The 19,051-nt window shown below is 34.4% G+C and overlaps 1 protein-coding gene across 25 annotated transcripts in view; it reads left to right on the top strand.

The window, feature by feature from the left end:
* Nucleotides 1–19,051, top strand: part of BLTP1 (bridge-like lipid transfer protein family member 1) — a 199,021-nt gene that overhangs the window by 56,235 nt on the left and 123,735 nt on the right. For 22 of the 25 annotated variants that reach the window (XM_084972972.1, XM_084972968.1, XM_084972973.1 and 19 more), the window contains exons 21-26: nucleotides 4,296–4,523; nucleotides 5,287–5,424; nucleotides 9,361–9,540; nucleotides 12,558–12,686; nucleotides 14,926–15,045; nucleotides 16,003–16,283. In XM_084972972.1, coding sequence (XP_084829098.1) covers nucleotides 4,296–4,523; nucleotides 5,287–5,424; nucleotides 9,361–9,540; nucleotides 12,558–12,686; nucleotides 14,926–15,045; nucleotides 16,003–16,283 — 1,076 coding nt within the window. The remainder of the gene's footprint in view (nucleotides 1–4,295; nucleotides 4,524–5,286; nucleotides 5,425–9,360; nucleotides 9,541–12,557; nucleotides 12,687–14,925; nucleotides 15,046–16,002; nucleotides 16,284–19,051) is intronic. The other 3 variants (XM_084972967.1, XM_021101620.2, XM_084972976.1) reach the window with 1 other exon arrangement.

Below are 19,051 nucleotides of genomic sequence, written 5' to 3'. Positions count from 1 at the left end.
AACCCCAATGTGGGAGGGTTCTGCTTCCTTTTATTGGGAATATATGTAACTCTTTAAGTTTTTCTCTTTTTCTTTTTTTTGACTTAGTGTCATGCTGACATGGGACTATTATCCTATATGAAATAGCTATCTCTAATATTTATTTTCTCATCAGTTTTAATGTATAACTTATCTTCCACTTAGTATCAGTGTTAGAACTTTAAAACTTTTTGGAAGTTGAGTTTGAGATATGTATAATGTGTGTATACATAAAAGAAAACAAAGAGAATATGAAGATTTATGTAACTGAGATTTTATGGGTTTTTTTTTTTTTTTTTTTTTTGTTACCAAAATTAAACATCAAGAAATTCTAAAGGATGCACTAGAGGGGGAAAAATTACTCTATATTGACTTAACTGTAAAACTGACTTCCAAAATCTATAAAACAAACCAGACTTGGCATCACTATTACAAAGAATTCTAGGAAGAGTGTATAGTGAACATGCATTGCAGTTTATGAGGACGTTTCTGTGGAACTGGGAGGTCTTCTGAAGATGCAGAAAACATTGCAACTCTGCTGGCCCAAAGTCATTTCAGATTGGTTTAGTAGCAAATTGAACATTATGCCCAAGAGAATATTTTTCTTTTTTTCTTTTTTAAAATTTCATTATAGTTATACAACTTTCATGACAACATAATTTTAGAACATTTCCATCCCAGACTCCCAGTCCAAACTCTGTATCATTTCATACGTTGGGGATATAAGGTTGGATAACAGTGCCACTTGTATTAGTTTTATGAATTGACTTCTCTTAGTCTTACTAAGTTTTTCTTAATGGGAGAAGGAATCCTGACTCTAAATAGTATATCATTGGTAGCAAATAGAACTGAGGATTAAGGTGTATATGGCATATATGTTTTCTTTATTTAAAAATCGTTTTTCACAGGGAATATAGCCAATATTTTATAATATCTATAAATGAAATGTAACCTTTACAAATTGTGTAAAAATGTTAAAAAAAATAGTGTTCTTGAACAGAAGTTGGCTATCAAGTTTCCATTAAAAAAAAACTTTAATAGTGAAAATAGAGTGCTTGTAGGGTTTTTTCCTGCATTTCCAATTTTATTAGCTGTCGTCTTTTAACTATTGTTGATAATTCTCCCCCCACCCTATTTTTGAGAAGTGAGTATTATTGGAGGAGTGTGAATTTTTAGCTGGGGGAAAATGGCAGTCTCCTTTACTTGAAGTAGGTTACTTGACACTCAAATAATTAAATATCTCTAGGAAAATCTCAGAAGACTCTTAAATAAATTGAGAATGTTGCTTATTCTATCATTCTTAAAGTTATACATTGTACAAACTTGACAAAAGAACACATTTTCCCAATTCTGTAAGCCAGTGTTTCCCCCCCCCCCAGGATTGTTTAAAATTGAAATAGAATTTTTATTTGTATTTGTAAATATTTGTGTACATTTACTAATGTTAAAATATCATAACTGTTTGCCACAATATATTACTACTTGCTAGATACTTGAGTCAACCTTTTGGTATTTTTTTTTTTTAAGTGAATTCTTAAGAAATTAACCATTACAGACGGAATTCTCATATTAAAAACCCCAGGAAACTTAAGTCAGACACCCACCATTAAACATTTAATATTTGACTAACTTTTAAGAGTTATCGTTTTTAGGAGTTCCCGTCGTGGCTTGGAGGTTAACGAACCCGCCTCTAGCATCTGTGAGGATGTGGGTTTGATCCCTGGCCTCACTCAGTGGGTTAAGGATCCAGCCTAGCTGTGAGCTATGATGTAGGTCACAGATGTGGCTTGGATCCCGTGTTGGTGTGTCTGTGGTGTAGGCTGGCACCTACAGCTCCTATTGGACCCCTAGCCTGGGAACCTCCATATGCCGTGGAGGCGTCCCTAAAGCAAAACAATACAAAAGAAAAAAACCCCAAAAGTTACCATTTTTAATAAGTAAATTTTGTTGATAATATTCAATATGTACAAATGAATTAACTCATAGAAGGCTCCTAGGGTTTTATAACTCCTTAAAAACAGTCACTTCCACCATGTTAGGAATTCATTGTTTCCTGTAGCATCTGATATATTTCTGTTTCAGATATTTAAGTGGAGATTGGTTTAGTAGCCAATTGAACATTATGCCCAAGAGAATCTTTTTCTTTTTTTCTTTTTTAAAATTTCATTATAGTTATACAACTTTCATGACAACATAATTTTAGAACATTTCCATCCCAAACTCCCAGTCCACCACTCCCTTCCCCCCACTTGTGGAATCTTTTTTTTTTAATTGTAGTAATCTACAAGAATCTTGTTGTTGTTTTTTTTAAGATAAAAAATTATAAGAGACCACAAGGGGTCTTTTAAGAATTAGAGATTATTAGTCTAGGATTATTGAAAATTAGCTAAAATAATTTATTTCTAATGATCTGTTAGTAACTCTTAGTATGTTGAAATCTAATAGACATGAATAGTGTACATTGACTCCTTAGATCAGTTGTATGGAGGGAAGTTGAGGCAGAGATGATGGGGTCTGGAGGCCATTTGCAGATAAAATCACCAGATGGATTTTTCCATTTTCCACCTATCTCTAGACTCCATGACCATTGTAAACCTACTGAACACATCTCCAAGACTGAGGTGGCATCTGTATTTTGAAAAGGCTTCTCAGATGATCTAAGGAGAACTACTGCTCAAATGTTTCTAATCTTGAATATCTCTCTTTTTAATGTTGATTGAAATCAGATATTTTTAGTTTAAAAAAATTTTTTTTCTACTGTACAGCATGGTGACCCAGTTACATATACATGTATACATTCTTTTTTCTCACATTAAATGTTCCTTCATAAGTGACTAGAGAGAGTTCCCAGTGCTACACAGCAGGATCCCACTGCTAATCCATCCCGAAGGCTACATTCTGCATCTATTTACCCCATGAGATACCACCTCACACCAATCAGAATGGCCATCATTAATAAGTCCACAAACAACAATTGCTGGAGGGGGTGTGGACAAAAGGGAACCCTCGTGCACTGTTGGTGGGAATAGAAGCTGGTACAACCACTATGGAGAACAGTATGGAGGTATCTTAGAAAACTATACATAGAACTACCATATGACACAGCAGTCCCACTATATCCGGACAAAACTCTGCTTAAAATAGTTTTAAATATTTAATGTTGGAATTTATATAAAAAGTGATATTTATTTGCCTTTCTTTTGTGCTTGAATTTGTCCCTACTTCAGAGTTAGCACAATTAAGTCAAGTAGATTCTAAATAGCATGTATATTATTTAGAGTCAGATAATAACAATAGAGAATTGATGAAGAAGCTTCGGTTCTGCAAGTTAGTAGATTTTGGATTTTAATATTTGTCCTACCAGTTAACTGAATGACCTTAAGCCCCTCAATATCCTTTCCTATGAAGAAATATTAATTGGCCTGATGTTCAAAACCTTTGCCAGAAAATAAATGTGTCAGTAACCAAAGTGCAGAATTTATCAAAATAATTGACTTGGTTTTAATATTGAGCAATTTTAGTTAACAGCATTAACTAGAATATTTTAACAACTTTTGATTACTAATGACAGATCAAATAGGCAAAATTTAAATTCAGAATCAATGGGAAAAAATTTCAATTAAAAAGAAATTCAAATTCTGATACAAAAGAAACCAGAATATTAATATTTCAAACACTTCTGAAATTATAATGCTTAAGAAACCAGTATGAACTATGTGAAAATAAGTTTTGGTAACTGTTTATAACATGTTTTTGTCATCAGTAACCAAAACTGGACATCCTTATTAAGTCTGTTAAAACATTCCTGATAAATATCTCAACCAGAATATATTAATTATAGATTTACCTAAATGGATTTAGCCAAATTGATATTTAGTGAATTGATCTGCTTCCCTCAAAGGTTATCACTAGCTATTTTGCCTCAGAATTCTGAGAAGCACAGATTGAAAACCATTGAACATTACAAATCTTCATAGGTTTCTTTTAGAACCTAAATTGAAAGTTTTTGTTGTATTCGGAGGTTTTGATGTTACTAAATTTTACTTCAGATTTCTTTGCCTTTTTGTGGGTTTTGCTACATAATATTGCTACTTGCTAATCAGCCAAGTGTATGTCTTAAATACATGTATCTTGTTTACATTTTAAGGCCATAGACTGATGCTTTTAATTACATGAAATAGGTTAAGAAAATATTTAGTTTAGAAATTTTGGGCTCTGAGGTGAAAAATTATTATTATATATCTCTTTTGCTAGCAGTTTATTCTTAATATTTATAGGAAAACTACTTTGGGGAAGATGATATGTATATGGATTTTGAAGAGGTTATTTCAAGTCCTGTTCTGTCACTGTCAACATCATCCAGCTCTGGGTGGACTGCTGTTGGAATGGAAAATGACAAAAAGGAAAATGAAAATTCAGCCAAGTCAATTCATCCACTTACCTTGCGCCCTTGGGATATTACTGTACTTGTTAATTTGTACAAAGTTCATGGGCGTCTTCCTGTTGTAAGTGTTTACATATCAAAATAACCTGGAATTTATCTCCTACCCAGCATAGGAGAATCTATCTATGTGTGTGCACACACTTATATTTAAAAATTCAGATTCAAAAACTTCCAAATTTATCCTTTTATCTTTATAAAGCTAGTTTATTATTTTCTTCATAATATAGTTACTTGATCACTGATAATTGTACTTTCTGGTTTTCTTCTTTAGTTTTCTTCTTTGCTGTTCTGTGTAACTTTAGAACTTGGCATGGCACTGAGTTGCTAAGTTTATAGCTAGCCTGATGGATAGTCCAGGACGTTACATTTTCTTACTCTAACTCCAGATCAGTTTGGGACTGTATGGTGGACCTATTACAAAATTAAGATCCAGGGTTGCCCCAGGAAGTTGAATTGGGTCAAAGTAAGGATGACCCTTGGGCCTATAGGGGCTGACTTATAATGAGATTATATTGCCTGAAGAACTCATGGCCCATGGAGCCAGACAGTGTATGGAGGGGTGGTTCTAGTGCTTGTGCTGCGTCCTGGGTCCATGTCATGTACTTAAGTTTGCACATCAGAGAAATCACCTCTGGTGCTTAGTGAACCTGATGTCTTTACTGGGGTACAGAATAGCTATTTTTGTGAGTAAGCTCTGTTTCTCCTTTTTAAAAATCAAAGTCTTTTAATTATATAAATGTAATTTTTATTTTCCTGTGTTTGCTTGGTCTTTTTTTTTTTTTTTTTTTTTTGTATCTTGATGATGGTATTTTGTTTGACTTTAGCATGGTACCACTGATGGTCCTGAGTGCCCTACAGCTTTCTTGGAAAGACTATGTTTTGAAATGAAAAAAGGATTTAGGGAGACCATGCTGCAACTTGTCTTGTCACCTCTGAATGTGTTTGTCAGTGATAACTATCAGGTAATGTGAAAGTGAATTATGATAGTTTTATTAAACACTGATTTATTATCGCTATTTATGGGGTCAAAACAACGTGTTAACTTCTGTGCATGGAATATATAGCTCTTTAAACTAGAAACCTTTAATTTAATTGTACTAAGAAGTTTTGTATGTGTGTATATAGGTATGAGAATTGTTTCAAAAATCTTAATTTCTCTTTTTTTCCCTTCTGTTCCTTAATGTGATCCCTAACAATTATATTTTATGTCTATTATTTTTAGAAATGGAAAGTACCTTTTAACTTTCTCATATATTTATGGACGGGAAAAAATAATTGTAGAAAACATTGGTAGAGTCTGTTGAAAATCACAACCTAAGTGTTAATTTTAAACAGTACCATAAATCTTGAAAACATGCATTAACTGCATGGTCAATGATTTATTCTTTTCAGCTAACAAACCTATAAAGTATTTGGTTAATTCCTTCAAGATATTCCAGGGGATCTTTTGGAAGAGAACCAATGACACTTATCAAATGAGAATATTTTACATTCCTGTGTAGATTATTACATTATCGTTACTATTTTTTTTTTAATGCTAGTGGCTTCTCCTGGCATCTACGATTACTTTAGGGGTCTTCCCTAATTTTAGTCAAGTTGTATGCTTTAGAAATATGATGGATTTTAAAAATTATAAACAGGAGGATTTATCTGACACCCCCCAAATCATCAGTGAACTCACTGTGGATTCTGTGTAGTAACTGATCATCTTATTTACCCTCTTATATTTCCTCTTTTCATTCTTTTGCCATACTAACTACATTTTTTCTTCATGAAAGTTTAATTATTATGTATTTATATATAAATGCATAAATATGTTTGATATAGCTGAGATCTAGTTGCTAAAACTTAATGCTTAATGTATGCTTATTTTTGTTCAGAATATGTTTCTTTTTTAAAAACTTATATTTCAGAGGAATTATAGATTTACAGGAGGTTATAAAGGTAGTACAAGAGAGTTTCTGTGTTTTCCCCATGTTGATATTTTACATAATTATGATATATTATCAAAACCAGATTGATCTTAGTAAAATATGTGTGCATAGTTTTGTGCCATTTTATCACATGTGTAGATTTTTGTGTAATTGCCACCAAAATCAAAATACAGAACTGTTCTTTTTTTTTTTCTGATTATGTGTTGTATTTATTTATTTATTTTTTTATTTCCCCAATACATTATTTTTTTTTCTACTGTACAGCATGGTGACCCAGTTACACATACATGCATGCATTCTTTTTTCTCACATTATCATCCTCCATCATGAGTGACTAGATATAGTTCCCATTGCATGGCAGGATCTCATTGCTAATCCATTCCAAAGGCAATAGTCTGCATCTCTTAACCCCAAGCTCCCAATCCATCCCACTCCCTCCCCATCCCCCTTGGCCACCACAAGTCTATTCCCCAAGTCCATGATTTTCTTTTCCATGGAAAGGTTCATTTATGCCATATATTAGATTCCAGATATAAGTGATATCATGTAGTATTTGTCTTTCTCTTTCTGACTTAATTCACTCAGTATGAGAGTCTCTAGTTCTATCCATGTTGCCGCAGATGGCATTATTTTGTTCTTTTTTATGGCTGAGTAGTATTCCATTGTGTATCTATACCACATCTAACTAATCCAGTCACCTGTCGATGGACCTTTAGGTTGTTTCCATGTCTTGGCTATTGTGAATAGCGTTGCAGGGAACATGCAGGTGCATGTGTCTTTTTCAAGGAAACTTTTGTCCGGATATATGCCCAAGAGTGGAATTGCTGGGTAATATGGTAGGTCTATGTATAGTTTTCTAGGGTACCTCCATACTGTTCTCCATAGTGGTTGTACCAGAACTGTTCTGTCATAACAAAGATCTTAACTTGCACAACACTTAATTTGTCATGTGAAATTTTAAAAATAACTCTTGTCCTGTGCTTTCTAGTTAATGGGTCATTAGAATTGGTTGTTTTTTTATTTTGGGAGGTGAGTGTGTAGAAAGGAAGCCTATTTCCTTTTTCAGTTTGTTGAGGAAATTAATAGAGGTAAAAGGGAAATATCTACTTATGGCTAAGTTCTGAGAATCTTGAGTGAGTATTTCTGGTTTCTTATGAGTACCTCTGGCTTCTTATGAGTACCTGGTGATACTTCAACTTCTGTTTTAATCACTGTTTTCTCAAAAGACTTTACTACATGTAGTAATTCTGGGGATTGATTTTTCATTTTGTTGATAGTTTCCTTTGTTATGAAGAAGGTTTCAGTTTGTTGTAGTTCCACTTGTTTATTTTTGCTCTTATTGCTTTGTTTTTGGTATTAGATTAAAAAAATAATAATCACCAATTGAAACTATAGATTGTTTTGGGTAGTATGGACATTTAAACAGTACTGATTTTTCCAGGCCGAGATCCACATGTGTTTTTGAGCTCAAAAGAACCTATCAAAAACATTGTATGGAGAATTATTGAATCTCAGTGCCAAAAGTGATTTTATTGACCATCCTCCTGGCTGCATCAGATAAAATATAACTGATACTGGAGAAGTTAGGTGATTTTATATACTATCACAGCCCTTAGATGAAAATAAAAAATGTATCAGAGAGTTTCTAGGACTGTTATTATGGTCACAATTTGAAGTGACTTCAAAAATTCTTATGAATTAGATTTAGCCCTATCCTTAAAAATACTTCTTTATGGAGAGTTCCTCCTGTTGTTTGGTAGGTTAAGGATCCAGTGTTGTCTCTGCAGTGACTTAGGTGGTTGCTGAGGTATGGCTTGATCCCCCATTTGGCGCAGTGGTTTAAGGATCTGGAATTGCTGCAGCTGTGATGTAGGTAGTAGCTATCCCTCAGATTCAGCCCCTGGCCCAAAATTTGTTTTGTAGCAAGAAATACTAACCCTGTAAGATGGCCTTCATGCACACACCAAAAAGACTATCATAGTAAAATTAGATAAATAATATCAAGTCTTAAAAAATGCTGCAAAGAGAGGTATGAGATGCTTCAGTAACATGTAATTGTTTTGAGATAAGAGCATGATAAAACTTGCCTATTTATTTATTCATTTATTTATTTATTGGCTGTGCCTGCAGCTTATAGAAGTTATCTCTGTGGTGGTTTTGTAGAGTATGAAACAGATAGATGTAAAAGTGAGTGCTGCGAGTCTTTGCAGAGGTTCCAGCAAGAGGTCATATTCTTTGGACCAGGATGATAGCAGTAAAGCTGTAAGAAACTCAGTGCATTTGTGAGAGATTGGGCAGTAGATTCTATAGAAATTAGTGACTGATAGGTAGAACATTACCAAACTTGATTTTGTGTTCCTGATAACAATCTGTGGAACTGCTGTTCCACTGAGCCCTATTTTAGGGCATACCCTTTAGCTTTCTGTAAGTCTTAAAAATTTTCTCTCTGAAGTGTTCCTTTTTAGTTGTGAATTTATAATTATTTTCTGTAAAATGAATTATCTTTTTAATATATATATGGAATTCTCAAAATCCTTATTAAAGATGACAAAGCTAGTGCTTTGTTTTATGGTCTTAATGGTCTTTGTTTTCCATGTTATTTCTTCTTTTTAATATTTTAACACCATGATTCCTACCTTTCCATGAAAGACAGGCCTCTGAAATTCCCTGTCAGTCAGAATACTTGTTTCATTTTATTCATCGAGGCAGTTACCAATTAGAAATCTGCATTATTTTTAGGACTTTGCTGTCTTGCTTTGCATTTGGGCGCTTATGGATATTGTCACTAAAATAGCTTAACTCTGACACTTTTGTAGGTACAAGGTTGTGTTAGAAGCTTGTGGATTCCAAAGACTTATTTTCCAGATAGCATGTTTTTACCATTTGTCTCTGGGGAAAAAGAGCAACCAGAAATTATAATGCTGATTTTTCTTATACTTCTTATGGTCTTATTATTGTTTTTAGCAGCGACCCCCTGTGGATGAAGTGCTCAGGGAAGGTCACATCAATTTGTCAGGTCTCCAGCTGCGAGCACATGCTATGTTCTCAGCAGAAGGTCTTCCCTTGGGAAGTGATTCCTTAGAATATGCATGGCTAATTGATGTGCAGGCTGGAAGCCTTACAGCTAAGGTCACAGCACCACAGGTATGTTCTCCGAGTGCTAGCTCCTGATTTACTTTCTTTTACTCACCCACCTCCCCAGGAATAAGTTGTATGACCATTTGAATGTTCATTGCCTTTGCACTTACCATTCAGAATTTTCATAGCAGTAGATGAGTCAGAGACAAGTTCACTTTTCTGGGCTACATAAAATTGACAAGTGTAATGTTTTATAATTCTACATAATACTTTTAAGAATTGAAGACTTTGAGAAAAACTCAGGAAGAAATTTCTGGAAATCAAGTTATATATTATTAAAATTGTATTACTTGTCTCTCCATTGTTGAAACAATCTTGTTTTCCCAGTACATAGAATAATTTTCTAAGAACTTTACCTTCTTGTGTATTTCTTAAGTATAATTTGAAAATAGCATTTATGATATTAAGGTGGCATGATTTTTTACTTGTCATGTCTCAGAGCAAGGGACTATCATTCGTACCTTCACTTAGTGATGTGAATAGTAATTTAGAAAAGTAAAAATGAATTTATTGGTAAGTGAATCTGGTCTGTAGTGCAAGTTGTAATCCTTTTGGATAAGCCCCCCTTCCCCCTCACTGTCTGACTTAGTCTTTAAAAGACTTGGAGGCCATAAGGGTTACAGTCAGCTCTCCCTATCCACAGGTTCTACATACATGGATTCAACCAACCAAGGATTTAATCAACTGTAGATGTGAAGCCTATGATATCAGAGGGCTGACTGTATTTAGTTCTAGAAACCATTGAAATTTGAAAAGCTGCATTACTGCAATATTTTACCTGTTGAGCCACATGCAGGCATACCTCATTTTATTGTGCTTCACAGATTTTGTGGGTTTTTTTTTTTTTTTTTTTTTTTAACAAACTGAAGGTTTGTGACAACCCTCCAGCAAATACGTCTGTTGGCACCATTTTTCTGACAATATTTGCTCAATTTGTGTGCCTTTGTCACATTTTGGTAATTCTTACAATATTTCAAACTTTTTCAATTTTTTTTTTGTTTGTTTGTTTGTTTGTTTTGTCTTTTTGCCATTTCTTGGGTCATTCCCGCAGCATATGGAGGTTCCCAGGCTAGGGGTCCAATCGGAGCTATAGCTGCCAGCCTACGCCAGAACCACAGCAACGGGGGATCCAAGCCATGTCTGTGACCCACACCACAGCTCATGGCAATGCCGGATCGTTAACCCACTGAGCAAGGGCAGGGATCGAACCCGCAACCTCATGGTTCTTAGTCGGATTTGTTAACCACTGCACCGCGATGGGAACTCCTCAAGTTATTTTTTATGATGATCTTTGATTAGTAATCTTTAATGCTACTGTTGTTAAAAGATTATGACTCACTGAAGGCTCAGATTAGCATTTTTTTTTAGCAATAAAGTTTTTTTGTTTTTGTTTTTGTTTGCTTTTTAAGGCTGCACCTGCGGCATATGGAGGTTCCCAGGCTAGGGGTCGAATCAGAACTGTAGCTGGCAGCCTACATCACAGCTACAGCAATGCAGGATCCAAGGTCTGCAACCTACATCACAGCTCATGGCAAGGCCAGATCTTCAACCCACTGAACAGGCCAGGAATCAAACCCTCATCCTCATGGATGCTAGTTGGGTTCGTTAACCACTGAGCCACTACGGGAACTTCTAAAGTTTTGGTTTTTTATACATAATGCTATTGCACACTTGATAGGCTACAGAATAGTGTAAACATAATTTTTACATGCACTGAAAAACTGAAAATGTGTGATTTGCTTTATAGTGATATTTGCATTACAGATTTTGTTAGCATGGTCTGGAATCAGACACACTGTAACCATGAGGTATGCCTGTATTTGTAATGTGTATTTCGTAATTGGCATTTCAAAGACTGGAACGTGGTAGAAATATATATACTCATTTTTTAACAAAACATTACAGGTTGTGTGTGAAACACATACAATTTGGAGGTAGGTAGTGGCTACAAACAGCTGAAAAAAGACTCTAGATAGCTTATATACCTGAAAGAAATTGTTGGAGGGAAGCAAAAATTAAGATTTTAGAAATAGGAAAATGAATGGAATTGAAAAGGGATATTTTATATAAAAATGAATGAAAAGAAATAGATAATAATGGATGTGTACAAATAGTCAGTGCTCACTGGCTTCACAACTGTCTTCTTATCTGTCATTTTCTGTCTTTAAATATACAAGTAAAAACTGAAATGCATAACAAAACAGCTTGTTCCCTAATAAGCATGCAATGAAGCCATACTGACCCCCCCAAGACTGGACAGAATTCTTCTAATCTAAGGACTTCCATAATCTCATATAAGCTGCCCTTATCAGAAGATGAAACATTTTTCTTTCTTCTTCAGTAGAATCTTGGCATCATTGTTTCCTGCAAGATTCATGAATCTATAGGCACTTTTCATATTTATTCTATCTCTGCATGTTTTAAAAGTAAAATTCATGTTCTCTGAGAGATTAAATTATATACATTTTGAAGTATTTACTCATGTCTGTATTGTAAACAATTCTAATCAATTCTAAGATTAATTTTTTAAACTTGAGATTTGATGTAGATCTAGTATATACTTAAGCTTCAATTACATAGAAGTGCTTTACTCTTCAAAATACTTGTTTTTTCAAAATTGTAGCTTTATAGATACGAATTTACTTCAAAGCTTGGTTTATTATTAGGTAGAAAATTTTAGGTGCTTTTCTGTGCAAAGGATTCCAGTTAGTCGTGTAGAAAGCAAGATGTAACCGTGAAGAAAAGTACTTGCTTAAGAAGATGCCAAAGTTGAATTTTTCAGTTGAAATGAGTTTTCATTTTGGCAGTGCATTTTGTCATTCACAAATTAAAAGTAGCACAGGCTTATACATGATATCATGGTATAAAAATTACGATATTGGCTAGCAAGGAAATTATGTAGCAGGTATAAGGCACTGTTGGGGTTCTTTAAAGCTGTATTAATATTCGTGATAAGTTTTTGAACACTGAACACTTCTTTAGAATGCTAACAGTGTTGTCAACCTGTCCTGGCTTATTTGTAGCTGGCTTGTCTCTTGGAGTGGGGACAGACGTTTGTTTTTCATGTGGTATGTCGGGAATATGAATTGGAAAGACCAAAATCAGTAATAGTATGTCAGCATGGAATTGATCGTCGGTTCTGTGAATCCAAGGTATGTTAACAAATATGTTAGTAGTATTAGAAATATTTTTTTCAAAACGAAAGATTGAGATGCTGGCTTTAAATCATACACACATTACATCTAGTAAATAACAAAGTACATTTTTTTCAAGTAATTACTTTACTTTGCAAATTCATAACTATTTGTTGTAAATATCTAAAATACAAAGTAATTATTGAGATATACATTCACAAGTAAATGGAGATATTAAAACATATCTCTTACCTTTTTACTGTTAACATTCATGTCTTGTTGCATTATTACACTAACTCTTTGGGATATGGATATGGCTGTGTATTTATGTAAAAGATTTAGAAATTGAAGAAAGAATAAGGTTAAATTAATTATGTGACATTCTTTGCAGACCCTTCTGAAACCTGTTCTCCTATAATGTGATTAATTTTGGGCATTTGCTAAGTTTCCTGATTCCAAACGCTTTCCACAGCATGGTACTGCCGTGACTAAGGGTCATTACAGTACCTTAAAAAGGTTGTAAAAAGTAGATGGTAATTCCTAAATGCATGTATAGTGGTAAATGAGATGCAGAATGTTATTTTGCGGTAAATACTATACTATTCCTTATGAATTTGTGGTGGAGTGCTTTTTTTTTTTTTTTCCCGGTTATACTCACTTCAAATAACCTGAAAAACATGACAGGTTCAAAAAAGAAAAATAACTTACCCTAATTCTATAGCATAGAGATAGCCATCACTAAAATTTGGTTTTTCTTTCTAGTTTTTTTCCATGTCTTTTCTTTCTCTTGTGTTATACAAGCTATATTTCTTTGCTGTTATGTTAATGTGAATTGAAAGTAATTCATAGTGCTTTTAATTTGTCTAAAAAAATCTGTAACCCATGCTTATTTACCAATAATAAAGGAAACAACTGTAATTGGTGATAAAATTATTTTTTTCTTGTTATAAACACATAGCCGGGCTCTAGAGACCAAGTTCCTTAGTTATTAGTTTCTTGTGGATAATTGGTACATGCTTGTAGTCATGTCTCTCTCTCTCTAATACTCAAAGATTGTAAGTTGCATTGTAATGTTAAAAAATCAACTTTATTAAAGCATAATTTGCATACAATAAATACACCCTTTTAAAATTGCACACTTTGAGTTTTGACAAATGTTACATATACTGTTATAACCATTACCACCAGTCAAGATCTAAAACATTTCTGTCACCTTAGAAAATTCTCTAGTTACGCTTTGCTGTCAGCCACTATTCCAGGCAACAGCTGATATGCTTTCTGTCATTTTAGATCAGGGTTTTTTTTTGTTTGTTTGTTTTTTGCTTTTTGTTTTTTGCTTTTTAGGGCCGCAGTCGCGGCATATGGAAGTTCCCAGGCTAGGGGCTTAATCGGAGCTACAGCTACCGTCCTACTCCGCAGCCACAGCTATGCCAGATCCCCCACCCACTGATCAAGGCCAGGGATCAAACCTGCCTGCTCATGATACTAGTTGGATTCATTTCCGTTGTGGCACAGTGGAAACTCCAAGAGGGTTTTCTTTAGGTCTATTTTGTGTAGAGGAAATATATTAGCGTAGAGTACTGAGAATCACGCAAAGACATCTGCCTTCTACTCCTGACTCTGCCATTGATGAACAGGGTACATGCTATTGGGCTGGTGATTTGTTCAGGGCTGTCATTTCCCACATTGAAGTTGGTGATGTGTATGTTTTCTTTGAACCTAATCACAACCAAATATATGTTTTGGGAGTAAAACAAAAATAAATGGATTTTCCTATATAGCATCATAAAACTTACAGGTCGTGTATTTGTGGATGTGTGTAAAAAGGTGCCTGTGTGTGCACATGTGTGTGTAAGGAATATGGAATACTCTTATGAAAATCTTACAACTTTAAACTCCTATACAGTTCTTACAAGCCTGTGACATTGTATATCAGTTGATTTTTGGCTGTTCTTTTTGTGTCCCAATAACAAGTTATATATATACTCTGTCAGTTTGGTATTGCCACTTGCCACTTTTGAATAAAAATGGCACATGGTTACTTACTGGTTTTCTAATTGGTAAGACTTTAATTGCTGATTATTTCATGTATCATTATAAATATATCTAATCATAAATATACATAATTATAAAATAAAATTCGATTTCTTAAAATATACACATAACCAGAATTTTATTTATTTAAATAAGCAGATTTAAGTATTACAATAATGAATTGATGATAAAGAATTAAATGTTCAATCCCTTTTCATTTTAGTTGAGTTGTATTCCTGGGCCTTGTCCAACTTCAGATGATTTGAAATATACTATGACTCGTTTAGCAGTAGATGGAGCTGATATTTATATTGTGGAGCATGGCTGTGCTACAAATATAAAGGTACACATTTATTTCTTGACCAGTGTAATTCTTTTTTCCTTTTACCAAACCAAGCCTCCATTTCTTGAAAGAAAACACATATTTATAGCTTGTCATCTCAGAGAATGACAAGAATAAAATTCTAGGAGCTAGCTTTCTATGTTTTTACTCATCCATTTATCTTCTAGTATTTTCTTTTTAAGGCATTCTTTCTTGACTTTTTTTGCTCTAACTTAATTGTTATAACTTTGCTTATGGCAAGGATATGAACTAGTAGGTTTCTTTTATGGCAGGAACGCAAGTTTTTCAAAAGATTTGATTTTGGTAATAATGCCTTTAGGCTTTATTCATTTATAATAAATGCCTGGTTCCTGAAAACATTTGTTTGCCACCTCTGCTTTAAGGGTTATTGTTTAAAACTAAGCCTTGTGGAGTTCTCGTCGTGGCTCAGCAGTCAACGAACCTGACTAGCATCCATGACGACATGGGTTCAATCCCTGGCCTCGCTCAGTGGACTAAGGATCCGGCATTGCTATGAGCTGTGGTGTAGGTCACAGACACGGCTCAGATCCTGTGTTGCTGTGGCTTTGGCGTAGGCCAGCAGCTCCAGTTCTGATTCGACTCCTAGCCTGGGAACCTCCATATGCCGCAAGTGCAGCCCTAAAAAGACAAAAAATAAATAAAAATAAAATAAAATTAAGCCTAGTTAAGATTCTGTGATTTCATTACTTCCTACTCTTCTAACTTTTCTTTGCTCCTCCTCTAATTTTCCTTTAAACTTTTGTTCTTTTATTTTTAATCCTCTTTCTTTAATTAAATGTTTATTTTTATTCTTTGCATTTATATTTTCTATTTCCCTTTTCCCCTTTCTTCTATTTTTCATGCAATTTGAAATAATTAGCTACTTTCTAGTTTATTGTATGTTGCTTAAAAATACAGGAACTATAGTTTTGTTCCATTTCCTTCATTCAACTTTAGATGGGTGCAATTCGGGTTGCAAACTGTAATCTCCACAATCAGTCCGTCGGGGAAGGAATAAGTGCTGCAATTCAGGATTTTCAAGTGAGACAGTACATTGAACAATTGAATAATTCCAGAGTTGGACTTCAGCCTGCAGTACTACGGAGGGCCTATTGGCTTGAAGCTGGGTCAGCCAACTTAGGACTTATTACTGTTGATATTGCATTAGCTGCTGATCATCATTCTAAACATGAAGCACAAAGACATTTCTTAGTGACTCATGATACCAGAACTAAAAGGTGAGTGAAATTTAAGAATGATAGTAGTCTTAAATTCAGATAAAAGTTACTAGATAATTATAAAGGAAATTCCACTGGTAGGAGTGGAATAATAACATCTTAAAGAAAGGCTGGTGTATACCTCAACCAATATATAAGGACCTGATACCTAAATAATTACATTGTATATACATCATCTCTGATAATGGTGTGGTTGCTGGAAAAAACATTATTTTCTGATTTCTTTCTAAGTCCATGCTGTGTATGTCGGCAGTGAAACAAGGAGTTCCCATTGTGGCTCAGCGGTAACCAACCTGACCAGTATCCAGGAGGATAGGGTTCAATCTCTGGCCTCTCTCAGTGGGTTAAAAATCTGGTATTTCCGTGAGCTGCTGTGTAGGTCGCAGACATGGCTCAGATCTGGTGCTGCTGTGGTGTAGACTGACAGCTACAGCTCTCATTTGACCCCTAGGCTGGGAACTTCCATCTGCTGTAGGTGTGGCCCTAAAAAAACCAAAAACCAAAAACAAAACAAAAAAACAGTGAAACAGATTTAAATTACTGATCCCCAAATAACATTTTGTAAATCACTACACCCCTTTCTCTCTCACCACAGTTCTCTACTTTCATCATTTCTAGTAAACACCATCGCTAATCAGCATTTATTCTACAAAACTCCATCTTTTGTACACTTTCACAGCTGCAGGGAAGATTGAATGTACCTAAACCTTAAGAAATGGTCCTTAAGAAATTATACTGCTTTTTTTAATAATTTGTTTTTAAATGAATTGGTGCTCTCTTTTATTTATTTATTTTTTTGGCCACACCTTGGGCATGTATAAGTTCCTGGGCTAGGGATTGAATCTGTGCCACAGCTGTAACTGGAACCACAGTAGTGACAACACTGGATCCTTAACCTGCAGAGCCATGAGGGAACTCCTATGTCTGCTTTTCAAAAACTTACCAAAGCCTCTTACTGAATCACATCTGTTTAAAAATGACGGTATGACTTTTTCCATCCCCGTCTCCTCCATTATAAGTTTATGAAGCTTATTTTAAAAAGATAAAACTATTAAATAAAGGAAAATAATTATCGTAATCCTACCACACTGAATTTGTTACATTTTTCCAGTATTTTTAGTGTATTTTTCTTATACTTAAAATCATCCTGTATTTACAGTTTAAAATTCTGCATGTATATAATGTTGCCCTTTAAAAAAAAAAACAAAAAAACAAGAGAGGAATTCCTGCTGAACCTCAACAGATTAAGGATCCAGCGTTGTCTCTGCATTGGCCCAGGTTTGATCCCTTGCCTGGAACAGTGGATTAAGCTTCAGACGTTGCCACAGCTGTGGTGTATGTTGTAGCTGTGGCTTGGATTCAGTCATTGGCCTGCAAACTTCCGTATGCTGTGATCCTGGCCAAAAAAAAAATCCCCCCAAAAACCAAGAGAGCCAGTTTTTTGTTTATTTATTTATTTATTCATTCATTTATTTATCTATTTAAGCCAGCACAAGGGGTTTATTTGGGAATACCAGAGAATGGCAATTTGGGACAAGCAAACTGTGATGAACCATAGGAAAGCCTGGAGAACAGAGAAGAGGGGCTTGCTTTTACAGAAGAAGGGAGTTTGGAGGGGCTATGACAGTTCTTCACTGGATGCAGCTGTTGGAGTGAAAAGTTCCTTTTAAACAAATGGTAGTACACCCACAAAGTATATTATGCTTTTTTAGCATTTGCCCTTATATTAAATATGTAGGTTGTTTCTAAATTTCTCATAAATCATAGCAAGAGAACCATTTTTGCACATAAAATCTTTCCCACAGTTTGCATCGGGTGCTTTTTATATGTTATACATGTATATTTTCCCTTCTGTCTTCTCTAGACCGATGTTGCTCTTCTAACTTGATATATTCATTCCATCTCATATTTCACATCTTGAATACTATTTTTTAAAAGATTGCCCCTGTTTTCTTGTCACAACACCCTCTTCTTTACCTCAGAGCACTTACTGTAATTTATGATTAGGTATTCTTGTTTATGGCATTGTCTTTGCCTCTGTAAGTTTTATATGGATAAGACTGTATCAGCTTTGCCTAACATGATACAGACACATAATAGGTAGGTTCAAGAAATATAAATGAATGAATGTAAAATGAAAATGGTAATACCTGTCTGTCTTCTTGTGAGAGTCTCAAGGGTCCAGTGAGATAAGGTGTGTGAAAAATGCATAGAAAAATGAAGTGCAAAAATGAGGTTTTATTATTTAAAGTTTAAAAAAAAAAAGGGGGAAAGTTCCTTTTGTGGCCCAGCAGGTTAAGTATCCAACTAATATCCATGAGTATGAGAGTTTAGTCCCTGGCCTAGCTCAGTGAGTTAAATGATGCAACGTTGTCACAACCTTGCAGTGTAAGTTGCAAGTGTAGGTTGTAGACAAGGCTCAGATCTGGCATGGCTGTGACTGTGGCATAGGCCAACAGCTGCAAATATGATTCAACCCTTAGCTTGGGAACTTCCATGTGCCGCAATTGTGGCCCTTAAAAAAAAAAAAAAGCACCAAAGAAGTAAAAAAAAAAAAAAAAAGGAATAAAGATAAATTTCCCAGATTTATATAATATTTTTTTAAGAAAGAAGAGATAATAAATGCTGATAGTTTCATATGTAGATTAATCACTGGGCCTGATGAATTTTACAGATATTTACTCTTATTGTCTTAATTCTGAATACTTAATTCAGAGTTCTTATTACAAAATTATTATATGTTTTTTCTAAAATTATTATTTTCTAAA

The sequence above is a fragment of the Sus scrofa genome, chromosome 8, assembly GCF_054392235.1.
Source record: "Sus scrofa isolate SSC_HxYL_T2T_F1_AM1 chromosome 8, Sscrofa_HxYL_maternal_Yorkshire_Landrace_v2.0, whole genome shotgun sequence".
Classification (NCBI taxonomy): Eukaryota; Metazoa; Chordata; class Mammalia; order Artiodactyla; family Suidae; genus Sus; species Sus scrofa.
The sequence above is the reverse complement of the archived record's forward strand: the minus strand, read 5'-3'. Positions and strand labels throughout refer to the sequence as shown.